This window comes from Melanotaenia boesemani, chromosome 18 (genome assembly GCF_017639745.1).
Source record: "Melanotaenia boesemani isolate fMelBoe1 chromosome 18, fMelBoe1.pri, whole genome shotgun sequence".
Classification (NCBI taxonomy): Eukaryota; Metazoa; Chordata; class Actinopteri; order Atheriniformes; family Melanotaeniidae; genus Melanotaenia; species Melanotaenia boesemani.
The window spans coordinates 29,539,567-29,555,885 of record NC_055699.1 but is presented as its reverse complement, the minus strand read 5'-3'; the positions used below and the strand labels follow the sequence as shown (position 1 = coordinate 29,555,885).

The 16,319-nt window shown below is 42.3% G+C and overlaps 1 protein-coding gene across 7 annotated transcripts in view; it reads left to right on the top strand.

Annotated features, from left to right (window-relative positions):
• LOC121628811 (microtubule-associated protein 4) overlaps nucleotides 1-16,319 on the top strand; it is a 126,115-nt gene that overhangs the window by 61,759 nt on the left and 48,037 nt on the right. For 6 of the 7 annotated variants that reach the window (XM_041968149.1, XM_041968152.1, XM_041968150.1 and 3 more), the window contains 2 exons: nucleotides 2,192-2,353; nucleotides 10,850-12,253. In XM_041968149.1, the coding sequence (XP_041824083.1) occupies nucleotides 2,192-2,353; nucleotides 10,850-12,253 (1,566 nt within the window). The remainder of the gene's footprint in view (nucleotides 1-2,191; nucleotides 2,354-10,849; nucleotides 12,254-16,319) is intronic. The other variant, XM_041968154.1, reaches the window with a different exon arrangement.

Below are 16,319 nucleotides of genomic sequence, written 5' to 3'. Positions count from 1 at the left end.
ATCTGTTCCTTTTTTATCAAAAGAATACACTACACTTGACTGGTTTAACAATATTTTGAACTAAAGAGAGAAAAATCTTCACTTCATGTTTTTCTGTGACGAAAAAAGTGTTTAAAATTTTTCCTAAAATCCTGATTTGTTCAAATTTAGGTTTGTAATTAGTTGTGTCGTTTTCAGGAGTGACTCTGGTAACATTTCATACATTTTATGAAAGAAATTGATGATTTTAGGGAGTCTGAGTTGCAGACATGTTGGAAGCAGCTTTTTGTAAGGCACTTGAAGGCATCCTGTCTGAAGCCCAGATCCATCTTTTCTACGCAGTAAAAGAGCTGAAGTCACACAGTTTGTTTAGGTTTACATTACTCCCCCACTTTTGTACCTGTATGCAAATAGTTGTACTTTTTTATCCACCTGGTTTGCAAACAGTTACACAAACATACAGTATATAAGGTGTCAGCATGAGTAATGAAACCAAATCATATGACAACATGCGGAGCTTGCTGTTAATTAGCTTTCCTCCTATTTAAAATATCCTTTCAGTCCTCTGGCTGTGAAATCTGTGATGGAAGGTTTGAGATGAGGCATCTCTTGTTAGTTGAAGCTGTCACTGCTCGTTATCTACTGCTGGTACTCTGCACACCAACACACACCTGCAGTGTGAGCTACAAGCTGGGCTCTTCACCATGCCAACCTCTGCAGACTCAGTACTGCCTGAACCAGACCTGATAGAACTCCTTCTTTAGCTTGACGGCAGCTCTCACTCCTAGGTCCACCAACGAGTTCAGGGATTTCCTTACAGCCACAGTACCAGTTGGCAGCCTCAAGAATAGAGGCATGGAACACAGCCCACTCAGACTCGGTATTCCCCTACCTTACCTGGGACATGGTTGAAGCTCTTCCAGATATGGGAGTTGAAACTCTCTGACAGGGGACTCCTCCAGACGTTCCCAGCAGACCCACACAGCACCCCCTATTACGCCCCCTAATATCATGGTCGGGAAACGCTGGCTTTTATTAAGTTTAGGTCCCTGGTTCACAATAAAAACTTTGTTAAAAGTGAAAAATCACAATGAAGTTAGATTTAGCAGAGTTTACTTAAATCTTACTGGTGTCTTTTCATGCTGGTGATGTTGAATTCACCATTTACAGTGTTTTAGAGGAGATTTCAAAACATAAAGAGTATTGGGATTAGGCAAAAAAAAAGACAATAAATAGCCCTAGTTCAGAATATTCAGATATAATTCAGTTTCATTAAACACCTGCCTTCTTTTAAAGGATTTCTCATACACCCAGACACAGTCTAAACAATGATCAATTGAAATTAGTCCAAAGTTAAACTTTGCAAGCTCAGTTCAAGTCTACAGTTCTCAAAAATAAAGTAGTTACCTGGGATTGTGTGGACGAGTGAAGGTGTTACTGAAACTGGCCTACCGCGATGTAGGTCACAAATAACTCTAATTACAGAAGACAATACAGTCTCCTTCCGCTAGATCAAGTCCATTGGTGAATTCACTTCAGGATACATGAACATTTAACAGATAAATAAAATAAACTTTCACCATCAATGACATTCACACTAGGCGTCACATTGGTTCTTTCAGCGAGGAGAAAGCAAAACTCTGAGCTTCCATTCAACATGAGCTGCCACGCTTCAGCAACGTGACTCTTTAGCTAGCGTTAGCACATGGGAGCCAATGGTAACATAGCTATGAAGCCAATTAAATTTACTTGCAGTTACTTTTAACCAGCAACCGCTCAGCAGCAGAGATAACATCTACCACAGACTCTATCCAGAGCTCAAGCCCGAGTTTTCTGGCCTTTTTATTTATTTTATTCCTGCAATGCAGCACAAACTTTGTGATCTCTGCATGCGCAGAAATAGAGAAGTTGAATTTCTTCTTCTTCTTCTTCTTCTTCTTCTTCTTCTGGCTAGATGAGACTAAAGTGTATTGCTGCCATCTACTCTTTGGTGTTGTCCCAGTGGGAGTCCATCAGATTGCCATATATATATATATATATAAACGGTGCCTGTTTATATAAGCTGAACTAATTTACACTCTAAGCTAAATAAAGGGTTACACACACGTATCTTCTGTCTCTCCCTTGTGTCCATGCATGCTAAAGGAATGACTCTCCAGTTGTCTTTTGTTCTGGACTTACACCCTCCTGTTTGTCTGCTTTTGTTTTCCAGGTTTCTCCCAGCCTGGAGGGATAGGCATGAATGTGGAGGTGGGAGCTGCCCCCCTGCACACAGAGAGGCCCCCAAGTATAGCCGAGCCCCAGCATGCCACGCCTCCAGCAGGGGCAGATGTCCCTATGCAGGCTCCTCACAACCCCACAGATCTGTCCACAGGTAACTCCTCTTCTACGGACACTTACAGCTTTAGGGAGCTGCAGAGCAACTTGCATTATTGTATGAAGCTTTTTAGATTGTCATCACTGATTTCAGCATGACTCTGAAACATCCACATCTTCGACTTTTACGTTTCTGATACCCAAACGGTGGCACATGCAGAGAACAAAGCTGTGAAATTGTCTGTTTATCATCACATTTCCCTCTGAAGTGATCAGAGTTAGCACCCTGTAATGCTGACATGTAAAGCATGTCCTGTCACACGATGCATGTGCTGACTTTCTGTCAGCCTGTGTTTGTCCTGCAGAGACAGGCTTGTCCTTGTACTTTTCTCAGATTCCTTCAAGTTAACTGGTGACAAGACAAAAGCCAATTTAACCAGTTCCTAAAAGACAAAAGTACAGAGAGCGAGACCACTGTTAACCTCTTTTTTTGAGACTGATTATGTATGAGTGCAGATTTTCTGCTGGTTTGTTTGTAACACACTATGACTCAACAGTGCAGCAACCACTAGCCCCCACCCCCATCACAGGATGCAGAGCCTTGAAGGCCAGAAAGGACCCACAAGTCCTAATGACTTATGGGTAAAAGAAATTAACAAAACAAATGAAGTAGACTCATTGTATGAATGCCTTGCTGACTCTGAGCTGTGGATTTGCAGTTATAATTGATGCTGAGAATAGCTGCAACAGTCTATAGCTTTTCTGTGCAGAAACAAGTGCCAGTTTTCTAGTGTGCATGCCTTGAATCGCAATATGAATAACAAAAAAGAAGAAAACCCTATAAAATAATTTAATAATCAATATAAATGATAATTTATTACTATTATTTGTAAACCTCAGGGCACCACCAACTTTTTCTGTTAATGGAAGCAAGAAATTCCATATAGGTCTTAGACTAATGAATTGATTAATTCAACTAAGTCAAATCACTCACACACAAGTTCTCGTCCGAAGGGATCGAAACATGATTCAAAGGAAGTGAGAATGTAAATGTAAATATTTATTAACTAGGCTACAAACTACATGAGATCAAATTAAGAGGGTAAATTTTTACACAAGGGAAAGCAAATACAATAAACATGGGCATAAAATGTGCAAGCGTGATGTTTAAACCAGACTCTTGTGATAAGGCAACATAAAATGTGGAGCAAAAATGAAAAGAAAATAAACGTTGATGTTAATTAACTAATGTTATAAAAGGATGCTGAGAGGATTTCTGAATCCTGTTGGAGCTAAATGACAATTAGAGCTGAACTGGAGTCCTGAAAAGGCAAATTAAAAAGGGAAGATCCTTTCTGACAACCAGCCATCTCAAAGCAAGCTGGTTGGCAGACGAGTGATCCTCACCCAAGAGTCCGAGTTTTCCTGAGGTGACATACTCATGCACAGTTTGATGGGACAGGTTCTGGATCCGAGGAAGCGAAGAAAGGCCGACCTTCCCAATACAAGATGTCCTCCACTTTCATACCTCCATGCAATGCTGTGGAGAACAAAATCCCTCTGGTAGAATGAGCTCAGACCTTCTGGCAGATCCGATCCAGAGGAAGCATTAGACATGGAGACTGCTTCACACAGCCAGTGTGTGAGAGCTTTCTCTGTAATGCACAAACAACCACTTATAGCAACGAAAAGCAGCTTTGCACACAATGTAGCATGACCGTGCGTGCACTAGTCGAGGAGGGAGGTGAGAGCGTGCATCCTCCTCTGACTCTTGAGGAGGAGGATAATGCCCATCCAGCATGAAAGAGTTGGTGATAATTTTAGGAGTGAATGTTGGGTTAGGATGCAGCACTGCTGAGCTGCAGTCTCCTGGGATTCTGAAGCAGGAAGGAGCCACAGAGAGCAGATAAATCACTGACTCTTTACAGATGTCAGAGCCAGCAGCAAAGCTGTCTTCATGGACAAAAAACTTAAGTGGACCCTGATTTAAAGGCTCAAACTGAGCTTTAATCAGCAAGCATAAAACCAACGTTAAATCCCACTGAGGCGTCAGAGCGTATGACACAAGTCTGTGTCTGTGCGTACCTTTCAGGACGCGTTTGGTCATAGGATGATTGAATATAGATAGACCAGAGCCTTCATGACAGGAAGAAATGGCTGCAGCGTAAGTTGTAATGGTGCTGAAAGCCAAATTCTTCTCCATCTGCATCTGGAGGAAGAACAGCATGCAGGGAAACATGCACATGGTGGGATTTAATCCTTTTCCCAGACACCAGTGCTGATCTGCTGACCACTTGGACGAGTAAGATGCTCTCGTCGAAGTGGCTCTTGCATTCTGGATCATGTGCATGTCCTTCTGGGAGAGCCCGAGCCCCTCTAACCACTCCCGCACAGCCGCCAACCCCAGAGATGCTGACCAATCTGATTAATCGCCTCGCCTGAGAAGTTGCCGAGACGTGCACAGAAACCGCCCAGAAAGCAACCATGCAACTTTGGAGGTGACATTCTTCACCAAAAGCAAAGTTTCCAGGATCCCCCTGAACTTCGGTGGCGTGAAGGGTGTACCCCTGTCTGATCAGTCTTTTTAGCCATCTGTCCAGGTAACCTGTGTGTTGCCATTCTGAAAGAGGGCATGTATGTGTTATTTGTGCAGTCATTGCCATGAAGACTATCCAGGACAGAGCCCCTACCATTGTCGCTGAAACCGGAGTGGTGTCCCACGACACCCATGGGGGACAGATCTCTGGTGAGCACTTCACTAGGGCTGCAACTGATGACTATTCTGATAGTCGATTGGTCATCTATTAAAACGATTAGTCGACTAATCAGATTATGTATCTTGTAATTATCAAATGGTTCTTATTTCACTTCCAGCTTTTAATTCTTGCTTGACGTTATGTAAGTGTGACGCTCCTCCTCTTTAAATGTTCGAGCATTGCAGACGTACTTCCATGGTACACAAGGTCCGCTTTACAAATCTCACATGTATTTAATTTATTTTATAAGTTTAACGTGAAGTTATCCCAGACTTTTGACGTCCTCTGCCGCCATTTTGTTCCCTGGTCCGCTGCCATACTTTCACCTGGCGGACATTATTGTGCATGTGCAAGATGCGATAGGAAAGATAGGAAAGAGGACGATGTCTCACTCTGTAGTGTTTTTTACACCACTCTGAACGTCACCCTGGAACTACTTTTTACACCGTGCTGAACATCACCCTGGAACTACTTTTTACACCGTGCCGAACATCAACCTGGAACTACTTTTTACACCGTGCCGAACATCACCCTGGAACTACTTTTTACAGACATGTCGCATCAGATTCACAGCTAGCTCATATTTTCCATCAATGTTTCAGTTTTAACATCTGATGTGTTGTTTGTTCTACTGGGAATAAAATATGGGTTGATCATATTTGTAAATCATTGTATTCTGTTTTTATTTACATCCTACACAGCATCCAAACTTCTGGACTTGGGGTTATAAACAGTAACTACAGTTAATGAACAGACTGTAACTGCCTAATGAGGCTGCCCTGATCAGCTGATGTGATGTCCATCCTCTCCCGCTTACATCAGACACAGGATAGAGAGCACAGAAGTGCCATGGCTTTGTTAAAATGAAATATGGCCCTCCAGAGAGCTGCTGTACTGTATGGGCCCTAATGTGCGCTCCATTTTTTGCTGTTCCGTTTTCCTGTGTGGGTGTGGAGCTGAAATCTGGAGGCAAACTGGGCCAAAGCAGCGAGTGCAACCACGCCTCAGTGGGCAATTTCTTCTGCAGTCTTATTACTGCTTGACTACTTCACATCTTTCCTTCCTCTCTTTACCCTCTGTCTTCCTGCCTTTCATTATCCCTTTCCCTTCAAACCTAAAACCTTATTATAAAATAACTGAAGAGTCTGTTTAGTTACATTAATGTTCCCTGTTAGGAAAATCCTTTCTACAGGAGAACAGAGATTTATGTTACTCTGTCTTCTTAAATATCAGTGTACCTATACTATATATTTCACACATTTACACACACCTGACTGATTTATGACATGGTTGTTATTATTATTATTGTGGTTTTTTGAAACAGACTATGAAGTTCTCAGACTGTCTTTGTGTTTGATTCTCCCCACCAAGCAGAGTGAGGCTAAGACAAGCTAACATCGACAATCAAGTGTGAAGGCTGATCCTGAATAAACTATATTTATTCAGCAGCTAAAGCATCAGAAGAATGAAAACTACTACTAAACAAAGCTACTTAATGAAAGCCAGTAGATGCAGTAGCATCCTTAAACTTTCTAGTTTGTGACTCAAAACCTCAATTCCAAAAAGTTGGAACATTGTGTAAAATATAAATAAAAACAAAATTCATTGATGTCCAAATCTCATCAAGTCAAACTGAGACATTTTACCATTTCATGGAAAATATGAGTTGAAAGTGAATCTGATGACAGCAACACGTCTGTAAAAAGTAGTTCCAGGGTGATGTTCGGCATGGTGTAAAAAGTAGTTCCAGGGTGATGTTCGGCACGGTGTAAAAAGTAGTTCCAGGGTGATGTTCGGCACGGTGTAAAAAGTAGTTCCAGGGTGATGTTCAGTATTGGTGAAAGATCTGGACTGCAGGCAGGCCAGTTCAGCAGCCGGACTCTTCTCCTGTGAAGCCATGCTGCTGTGATGGATGCAGGATGTGGTTCAGTATCGTCTTGCTGAAATCTGCAAGGCCTTTTCTGAAAGAGACGTTGTCTGGATGGGAGCAGATGTTGTTCTAAACCCTTCATGTACTTTTCAGCATTGATGGAGCTTCACAGATGTGGAAGCTGCCCACGCCATAGGCACTAATGCAGCCCCGTCCCATCAGAGATGCAGCTTTTCACCTGTCTATCGATAACAAGCTGGATGCTCCCTCTCCTCTTTAGTCTGCAGGACATGCCGTCCATGCTTTCCACAAACTAGTTCACATTTTCATCCAGGTTTCCACTTTGCCTCAGAACATTTTAAATGAGCTTTGGTCCAGAGAAGACGGCGCCATTCCTGTTCACATATACAGTAGTATGGTTTCTTAAAGCATGTAAAGGTCTTTACACACCTGCTCTGCACATTTCGTCCAAATAATTCGCACAGCAATATTTTTTGTTAATCGATCAATGAGAAGTCAATGGGAACGTTGACATCAGTGACGAAATTCCATTTAGCAATTTCGCGAGTTTTACTGTTTTGAACTGAGGTAGATTTTTCTTAATATTCACATCCGATAGATACGAAATCTACCAATCAGAGGCGGCATATTGACAACGCACCCCGAGCCGGTGTTGCGAGCTATGCAGTGTCGCTTTTCGCTGCCACTTCATTCAACCTTTGCTAGCTATTTCTCTCTTGATATACTTAACACTTCATCAAATTCAAGCATCAATATAAAGTTAAGAATTGATAAACCATGGGAACGTTCCTATTTTCATCCTCATCTCATAACATTGAATTATGGTCTTGTCTAAATTGAGACTACCCGGAAAATAACCACATCTGATTTAGCTTTGGCTGCCCCTTGCTGTCCATATTTGAATGTCTTGAAGGCCAATCCGATCTAGCCTACATTTGTCAATATTAACAATTTAGCTTTTGAGCTCGTCAACTGCTGTGTTGGATCTGCAGATGCTGTACTTCCTTGCAGGTTTCTGACAGGTATCAAAGACACTCTATAAGGTCACCTTCAGCCAGCTCTACAACATCTGGGTTCTGGTCCCTGTCTGCCGACTGCAAGAAGTTTGACAGGGTGCATGTTGCCTTGATGATGCTGTCAGCTGTATCTGGGCAGACTTGCATCCTCCTGCAGTGCACATGCCAATGTTGGGTCAGAATGTCAAACACAAATGCTATTCAGTGGGCGCTGGAGAGCCTACAATTAAAAACGCGCGTCTCCTCTGGGAGGTGACGGGCAGGAAAGGGTCAGAGGAGGTAAGGCTTCATGGGGGAAGCCTCATCAGCAACAACTATATAAGGCACAGGCCCCAACTGTGGTGCAGCAGGCATAGAGGTGGTATGCCAAGCGTACCTGCTTACATGGCTTTCCCCAAAATGGAGTAGGCCAAAATGCCTCCGTCACTGTTGCTGCCATAACCCCCAATGTCCACAGCCAAAAATCTGCAATCTGCATCAGCCAGAGCCAGCAACACAATTGAAAAAGCGCCCTTATAATTAAAATACTGAGAGCCTGAGTTGGAAGGTGCCTGGATGACAACATGTTTGCCATCCAGCGCACCTACACAATGGGGGAAGTTTCACCTGTCCTCAAACCTTTTTGCGCTCTTTGCCCAAAGATCAGGATCAAGAGGAAGCATGTATGGATCTTTTTGGTCCGCCCAAATGGTATTGCAAGTTTCCCTCACAATATTTGCCACCGTTGAGAAATTGTAAAAATTGTGCTAGCACTTAGAGGGCACCTGCAAACAAGTGTTTTGCAAGTATTACAACAATTACACTCCCCAAGCTCCCCTCTCTTCTCTAGGATAGGATGTACTTAGTGCCCTCTTTTTTCTTTTCTTTAGCCAGTATCAGCACAATATCATCATCACTTGATGTAGAATCCGTGTTTGTTTTTCCCACCTTCCGAATTTGTTTTAGAATCCTCATAATTTATTTGCAATTTCGTACCACACTCGGTGTACATAGACAAAAACTTTGATATTTCGCCTCAGAATTATTCACAATATCTATGTGGGCTTCCGGCTTTGTGAATAACAACAGATAGAAGAGATAGTATGGGGTCACTTTAAGTACTTTTCTCTTTGCAACAACACACAGGAAATCACGAACGTCCACTTATATGTATAATTTTACATGTCACTATTCTTTGTATAATGACAATAAAGGCTTTCTATTCAATTCTAAATGTACGACTTCTCATCTGAGACACAACAAATAAAAACTAATCCGTTAAAAACTACATTGTGGATATTTCGGGAATGTCTTAAATTAAAAGAGCGCAATGTCCCTCTCTGTGAAAATGTTGACGCACATGAGTCCTGCTAAGGTCTTTATTCTTGCTTTACTACGCTGAAAGGCTTAATAGGTAGCCTATGCCACCTTATCACTGTAACGGTTAAACAAGTCAGGTGCAAAATACAAATATAAACATGTGCAACGAATAAAAAGTTCTGTTATTTGATCAACTGTTAGGTTGTACCTCAGTTTCTTCCTGAAATCCGCCTTGTAATCCTGCCCTCTGTTGGGATCAAGATAATCCTGGTTTCTTGGATCAAAGTTATCTGGATCCTACTCAAACGTTTTGAACAACCCAAACTGAGAATTTTATCTGGATAACAACCAGGATTAGATTCCGTGATCCAAGCCGATTTCGGAATCCGGCTTTCTCTTTTAAACAACCCATTTTCAAGCGTTGATCCTATCTGATAACCGAAATCCGATTGTATTACATTTGAACAACCGGCCTCAAATTTCTGGGAGAGGAGCAGGTTGTCAATGTGTTGGATGACCGTGCACCTATGATTTCAGTTTTGGTTCTAATTATTGCTTTATAATCTTATTTTTACAACTGGGTCAAAGCTGACCCTAAGAACACAAAGGTTATAATTTCATCAAGAGCGTTTAATAATTTAGAGAAAAAAAGTTTTGCTTTATTTGATAAAATAGGGGTTCCTGACAAAGGAAAAAAAACAACCTCAGTGCAATAGACAAATTTATGTGGTTCTTTTACTCATTTAAACCCTAAGAACGTGTCAGTGCCGACCCTAACAAAAGAGGAAGGTTAAACATTGTGTAAATCCAGATGATTTTAGCCGTCTGTGTTTCCTACATCTATATAATTATTAGAAATTATACATGCTGTTTGGATATTATTTGATATAAGAAAAACACATTAACATAAATGTTATTAACAGCAAAGATGTCTTTTCTTATATCTCTTAGCAAAAGAATGCAATGGGAGGAATTTTCCAATCTCATCTTTATTGATCTGAGAACTTCATGACTCACATAAAAAAAGAGACTGACATTAGCTCACACTCATAAGAATATAAAACAACTTTTTCAGCCTTTTAGAACACATCTGAAATGTTAATTGAGACCAGTTTCTGTAAGAAAACAGAATGCAGAGATAAGGATAATTTTGTTAACAGGGTTTGGAGGGGGTCTGATAGTCTCCGCCTTTGTTAGAAATTCCCACCGTATTTCAAAGGGGTTTGGTGATTCCTTAGGTGAATTTGGTTTGACTTGATCTGATAAAATTCCAAAGCATGGCTTTTTAGGTGCATCTCTTCTTTCTGGGCCCTTTTCCCACCAGAATTTGCTACACTGCTGTGTCATCCACTTCATCTCCCCAAACTTTTCTAAAAGAAGTAAATATTAAGTCATTTGGAATTCTGTAAAAAACTGTATTTTTTTAAGCATCCGTGTCATTGCAGTGTTACACGCTTATCTGCTGTGCTGCCTCTCTGTGATATGCTCTGAAATTTCTCTGTTGTCTTTAGATAGACATAGGGAACCCATTTATATGCACAAATCCACCCTCTTCCCCATCTTGAAACTCTTCCCTCTTCACCCACAACAAGGTACTTTAGGCGACACCTGGACAGAGCAAACCGGCTGCCTTTCAGCAGACCCTCCTTTTACTCCAAGTATCTCCATGATGTTCTCAAAGCAAGCCAGCCAACTTGCAGCCAGTCCCGAGGAAACCCCTGACAGCTGGCCTGGCCGTGAGAGCGCAGCGTATGCCGGCGGCGATGAAAGGGACATGGATGGATCAGACCGAAAGCAGAAGAGGAAGAAGAAAAGGCGACAAAAGGATGAAGGATCTTATGAACACCCCGATGGTCAAGCCCAGCTGGAGGTGCAGGCACAGGGAGAAAATACCCCCCCAGCAGAGGGTTTCTATCACAGGATCGGCCCGCGGAGGGATAGAGGAGACGGTGGCTGGGAGGAGCAGCTTGGAAAGAGCGGAGGCCGGGGGAAGAGGAGTAAAAACAGGAAAAAGATTCCTGAAGAGTGGGCAGTGATGGCAGAACCGTTTGTTCCCTCATCTGTAGCGACCTCTCAGATGACGGAGGAAGCAGTGATGGATCAGGAGAGTTCGGCTCAGACCAGCCTGGAAGCCTCTTTAACAGGCAGCCAAAGCCCATGGGAAAAGGAGGTGGAGTCAGAAAGAGGCTTGTCCCACGATGTGTTCAGTCCACTTGTCTTGAACAGTGATCTGAAAGCTACAGCAGCTCCATTCACTATGCCGCCAGTGGTCGACTCCTTCCCACAACCTCCACCCTCAGGAGATCAGTTTGATCTTTTGATGGACACGAGTCTAGGCCACAGCAACCAGGCCTTCTGTCCACCTTTCTCTCTAGAGAAAGAAGCATCAGGAGTCACGGTGGACAGCAGGATGTTTGACAAACCCAGCTCCTTCCAAGAATCTTATACCAGAGGCAATCCTGAAGGAGACACGTCAGCTTTCAGCCCTGCTTCCCAGTCAAGCTACTCCCCAAAAGGTGAGGTGTTGGCTTCAGCTCCACCTCTGTCCCCTTCTGATGCTTCGTGGCTCCTCAACGACACCCATATGAGCAGCAATAGCAAGCAGTTTGACTTTGGGGACACGACCAGTTCAGCTGATCTATTACCGTTAGGCCTGTCCTTCGATACCCCGAGCCCAGCACCTCTCCGTTCCCCCAAAACAACAGCCCAAGAATTCCAACCCAAGGAGCACAAAGATGCCAAATCAAGCCAAAATCAATCCAAGAAGTCACTGTCTTCATCATCTTCATCATCTGTAAAGAGCCCAACCTACCCAGAAGCTACGAGGCTCTCTCTCCAGGCATCTCCTATCGCCACCCCCTCCTCCCCACCGTCACTCACCCCCCTCGGAATTCCGGGATCTGGTCTTAATCCTGCAGCTAAGCCTTTTTTTCCCAGCTTTGCTGATCCTCTGGAAGAACCAGCTGTGATCCATCAGGTCGTCCCCGACACGGAAGGTTGGTTGTAGTCAGCGCTGACCACTGTAGATAGAGATGAATGGTTGCCATGCATGATGCCTTCATCCAGAATTCAGTAGATGCAGTATTGATTGCTTGTGTGTCTTACTCATCACAATTTAGATTAAATTAGACTCACTGTCCTGTTCCCTGAATGGGTCTAAAATCTTGGCTGCTGCTACTTCACTTGTCAGATTTGGATTTTGTGACTAACATGGACTCCAGTGTTGATCAACTGGGCTTTGGACTGGCTTGAACCTAATCTGTGATTGTGTGGATGCTCTTCTAATAAACACTGTTGCTGTTGTCAGGTGTTCTACCACTAACCAATCACAGTCACCCTCCTTAGTGATACCTGTAGACATCTTCAGCAAATCCAATAAGTCTTTCTGTTTTCTCCTCTGTCCGGATGTTTAATATGATGCATCCAGGGGTGTGGTTACTGCCTGTTTCCTCTCTACAGTCTCAAATTAACCCCAGTTTTTTTCACTGCTGCAGCTGCCTGTTTCTTTATGATGTACCTTGTAAGTAGATCTTTAAAAAATGTAGTTTAATTGGTGTTTGCTTTATTTTCCATGTCCTGCTGTTGCCTGGGCTGTTTACTTACCAGGTGAGTCCTATTTTTATTCATCCCATGGTTTTGTAGGTTTTACATGATGTGTTTAAAGGTTGAAAGACAAACCATTTTATGCCATGATTGTTGTGAAGAAAACTGTTAGAGTAATGTTAGTGTATTGTGTATGTATTGGTCAGTTTGGGATCACGTGTTGCCGGATATCTGAATCTTCTCAAATTTGTGTGGTAACCACCGTTTTTAAAAACAATAACCAGTGGATCAAGTTGATGAGAGGCTGATCGAATTATTTCTTCGTTATCTTCCACAAGCTAATCAAGACACTAAACCATACAAGACGCTTTTGTTGCTTTAAAACAGATAATTCCGACCTGGTGAGTTTACCAGCCGATACCACCCCTGCTGCCACCTTCAGGTTAGGAGGAGAAACTGCAACACAACACCAAAACTATGTCCACCTCCTACGCTTGAGTTCGAAAGCAAATTCACCAGCGTCAGCTATGCCGCAGTCGTCGCGCAAGCATAAATCCGGCGAGTGCACGCTTCTGTGTCAGGGGACACATTTTCTGTTGGGGATAAATGCCTTGGCATGGCACCTGTGAGGAGTGGATCCCTGCAATCTATGGGCTCTGTGTTGGGTGACTGCTTCCCCAGCTCCCGCTATGGCTAATAGCCTTGGTGAACATCATATCGCTGTCTGACAAGTCGTTCATTTTAAAGGATTTCTTTGTGTCACAAGTTGGACTTTCTCTGTGTGACGGAGACGGTCGGTGAATTCTCTGTTTTTATGGAACTTTTGCTTCCTGAGCATATTTTAGCTGTGACAGGCCGCGGGGGTGGCTCAAATAGTGAAGATAAATGATAGAATTTTTATTGTCGGGGATTTTAACATTCATGTGTGTTGCCCTGACAAGCCATTGACCAAAGACTTTGTAAATCTCATTGACTCTTTTTAAACTTTGTGCAGTGTTTATCAGGCCCCATGCAAGAACTTGGGCACACACGCTTGACCTGGTTTTATCTCATGGTTTTATTGTTTCTAATTTGAATGTTGGTGGTGCAGTTTTTTCTGATCACATGCCCATGGTTCTTGATATCCCTGTTCTGTGTAAAATGGACAAACCGTGTGCCTGGGGTGTTCGCAGCTTCACCGTATGTTTAACTACGAGCAACACTGTTGCTCGGTTTTCTGCTGCAGTGAATATTCTGTAGAGACTCGGTTGGGCTCTGTTGTGATAATGATGTTGACGCACTCTGTTCTAATTTTATCTGTCAGACTTCATGAGATTGTGTTGCTCCACTAAACGTAGAGTTATTAAACCCAACGGTGAACTCGCGAGGCAAGGCGCCTCTAGCTGAGCGCAAGTGGAAAAAAGATAAGTTACAAGTGTCTTTCCAAATTCTAAAAGACGGCACATTTATAATAAAACTGTGAAAGATGCTAGAACTAGGCATTTCTCTAAAATCATATCATCCAACTGTTACTATCGTCGTGTCGTGTTTAAAACTATTAACCATGTTCTTAATGCCGCTTAAACTTCTTCCAGAGGCCTCAGCTGAGGTTTGTGAGAAGTTTTCTCAATTCTTTGTTAATAAAATAAAGAGCTTACTGTGGAGCACCAGCTACTCGTGTCTGGTCTGGAGAACTGGGTGGGAATGCTTTAGCTTAAATCATACCTGACGGACCAAACTTTTTGTGTCCTTATCGGGAGTTTTCTGCAGTGCCTCTTACTTGTGGAGTGCCCCAAGGTTCTATTCTCGGGCCTATCCTCTTCTCCCTCTACCTTCTCCCACTTGGGTCCATTCTTTGTAAACATGGCATTGCGTTTCATTTTTATGCTGATGACAGCCAGATATACATGCCACTGAAGCAAAGTAATGCTTACTGCATAAAACCACATCTATGTATTGAAGAAAATTAAAGCCTGGATGTCTTTGAATTTTCCATTTTAAAATAAAAAAACCCAAGGTGTTGCTTGGCCCTAAGGATGTTTCCTCAGCTTGTATAGACCTGGGATACTTTGGTCAGTATCTCAAGCCTGCAGTGACCAACCTTGGCATGAAATTAGACTGTGCTTTAAAGTTTGATGCACAGATTAACGTTGTTGTGAAATCCAGCTTTTTCCAGCTTAAACAGTTGTCTAAAGCTAAGCCATTTGTTTGTCATCATGACTTTGAGATTTTAATTTATGCTTTTATTACAAATCGACTAGATTACTACAACGCACTTTGTTGGTCTTAGTCAACTCTGGCCTGACTAAAACTCATCCAGAACGCTGCAGCTCGCCTTTTAACTGGCACCAAAAGACAGGAGCACTTCACACCGGTTTTAATCTCTTTATACTGGCTACCGGTTTCTTTCCGTATTGATTTTAAAATTCTTTTATTTGTTTTTATACCATGGTCTGGGTGAATACTCGATTCTGATTGGCTGGAGGGTGTCCATTAAAAAGTGATAATGAACACCTATGAAAGAAGTTCCAGTCAAATAGACTTATTGTTGTAAATTATTACGCTGATTAAACGGTAGTTGGTAACCGTGGCAACAGAAACTCAGACGCCGGGCTGCAGACACACCAGATCATGTCTGTGACGGCACATCGCTGTGAAAGCAGCTTGCAGGCTTATTGGGCTTCATCAGTCCAGGAGAGACGAGAATGAAATAAAATTTTGTCATCCTACAACGTCCCAACCAGCAGTGGTCAGGGTCCACAAACGTTAAATCTCCGTCCTTCAAACGCCACCATGGACATGCCAGTATCTTTATAAAATGTCACGATCAACGGCAACGTTGTGTTCAGTTTTAAATAGTTTGCCGCCTTCTCTCTGTGTTGATTACCTTACTTACATACTTGATACAGAGTGAATGGTGGATAACATTATAAAAACGATTTAGGATAGACTTACTTGCTTGATACACATTTCATGATCAGAGTGAATGGTGGATAATATTTCTTTTTTTTCTCTGCAATAAAAACAATGTAGGAAACTCTCTGTGCACTTTGGCTGAAACAAAATGTTGCATCATCTTCTGGACACACACAAGGTGTAAGAGCTTCACCCGCCCTCTGAGATGTTTGTGTCACGTAACACAACGTCAAGCAATCATCTCCCCTCTCTCCCTCCTCCTATATATATGTATATATGTATATATATATATATATATATATATATGTATATATATATATATATATATATATATATATATATATATTGATTGTGTGTGTGTGTGTGTATTTTTTCATATATAGCCCTTTTATATATCTCACGTAACACGTCTCGGGATATATCGAGTATGCTCAATAATGATAATAATAATCCTCAGGTCCACTATCCTGCAGATATTAGATGTTTTCCTGCTGCAACGCACGTGATTCAAATGAAATGGATCTCAGACAAGCTCCACATGTTTGCCAATGAGCCATTAAATTTGAGTCAGGTTGAAGCAGGGAAACATGGAAAATCTGCAGGACAGTGGGCTTCGAGGACTGG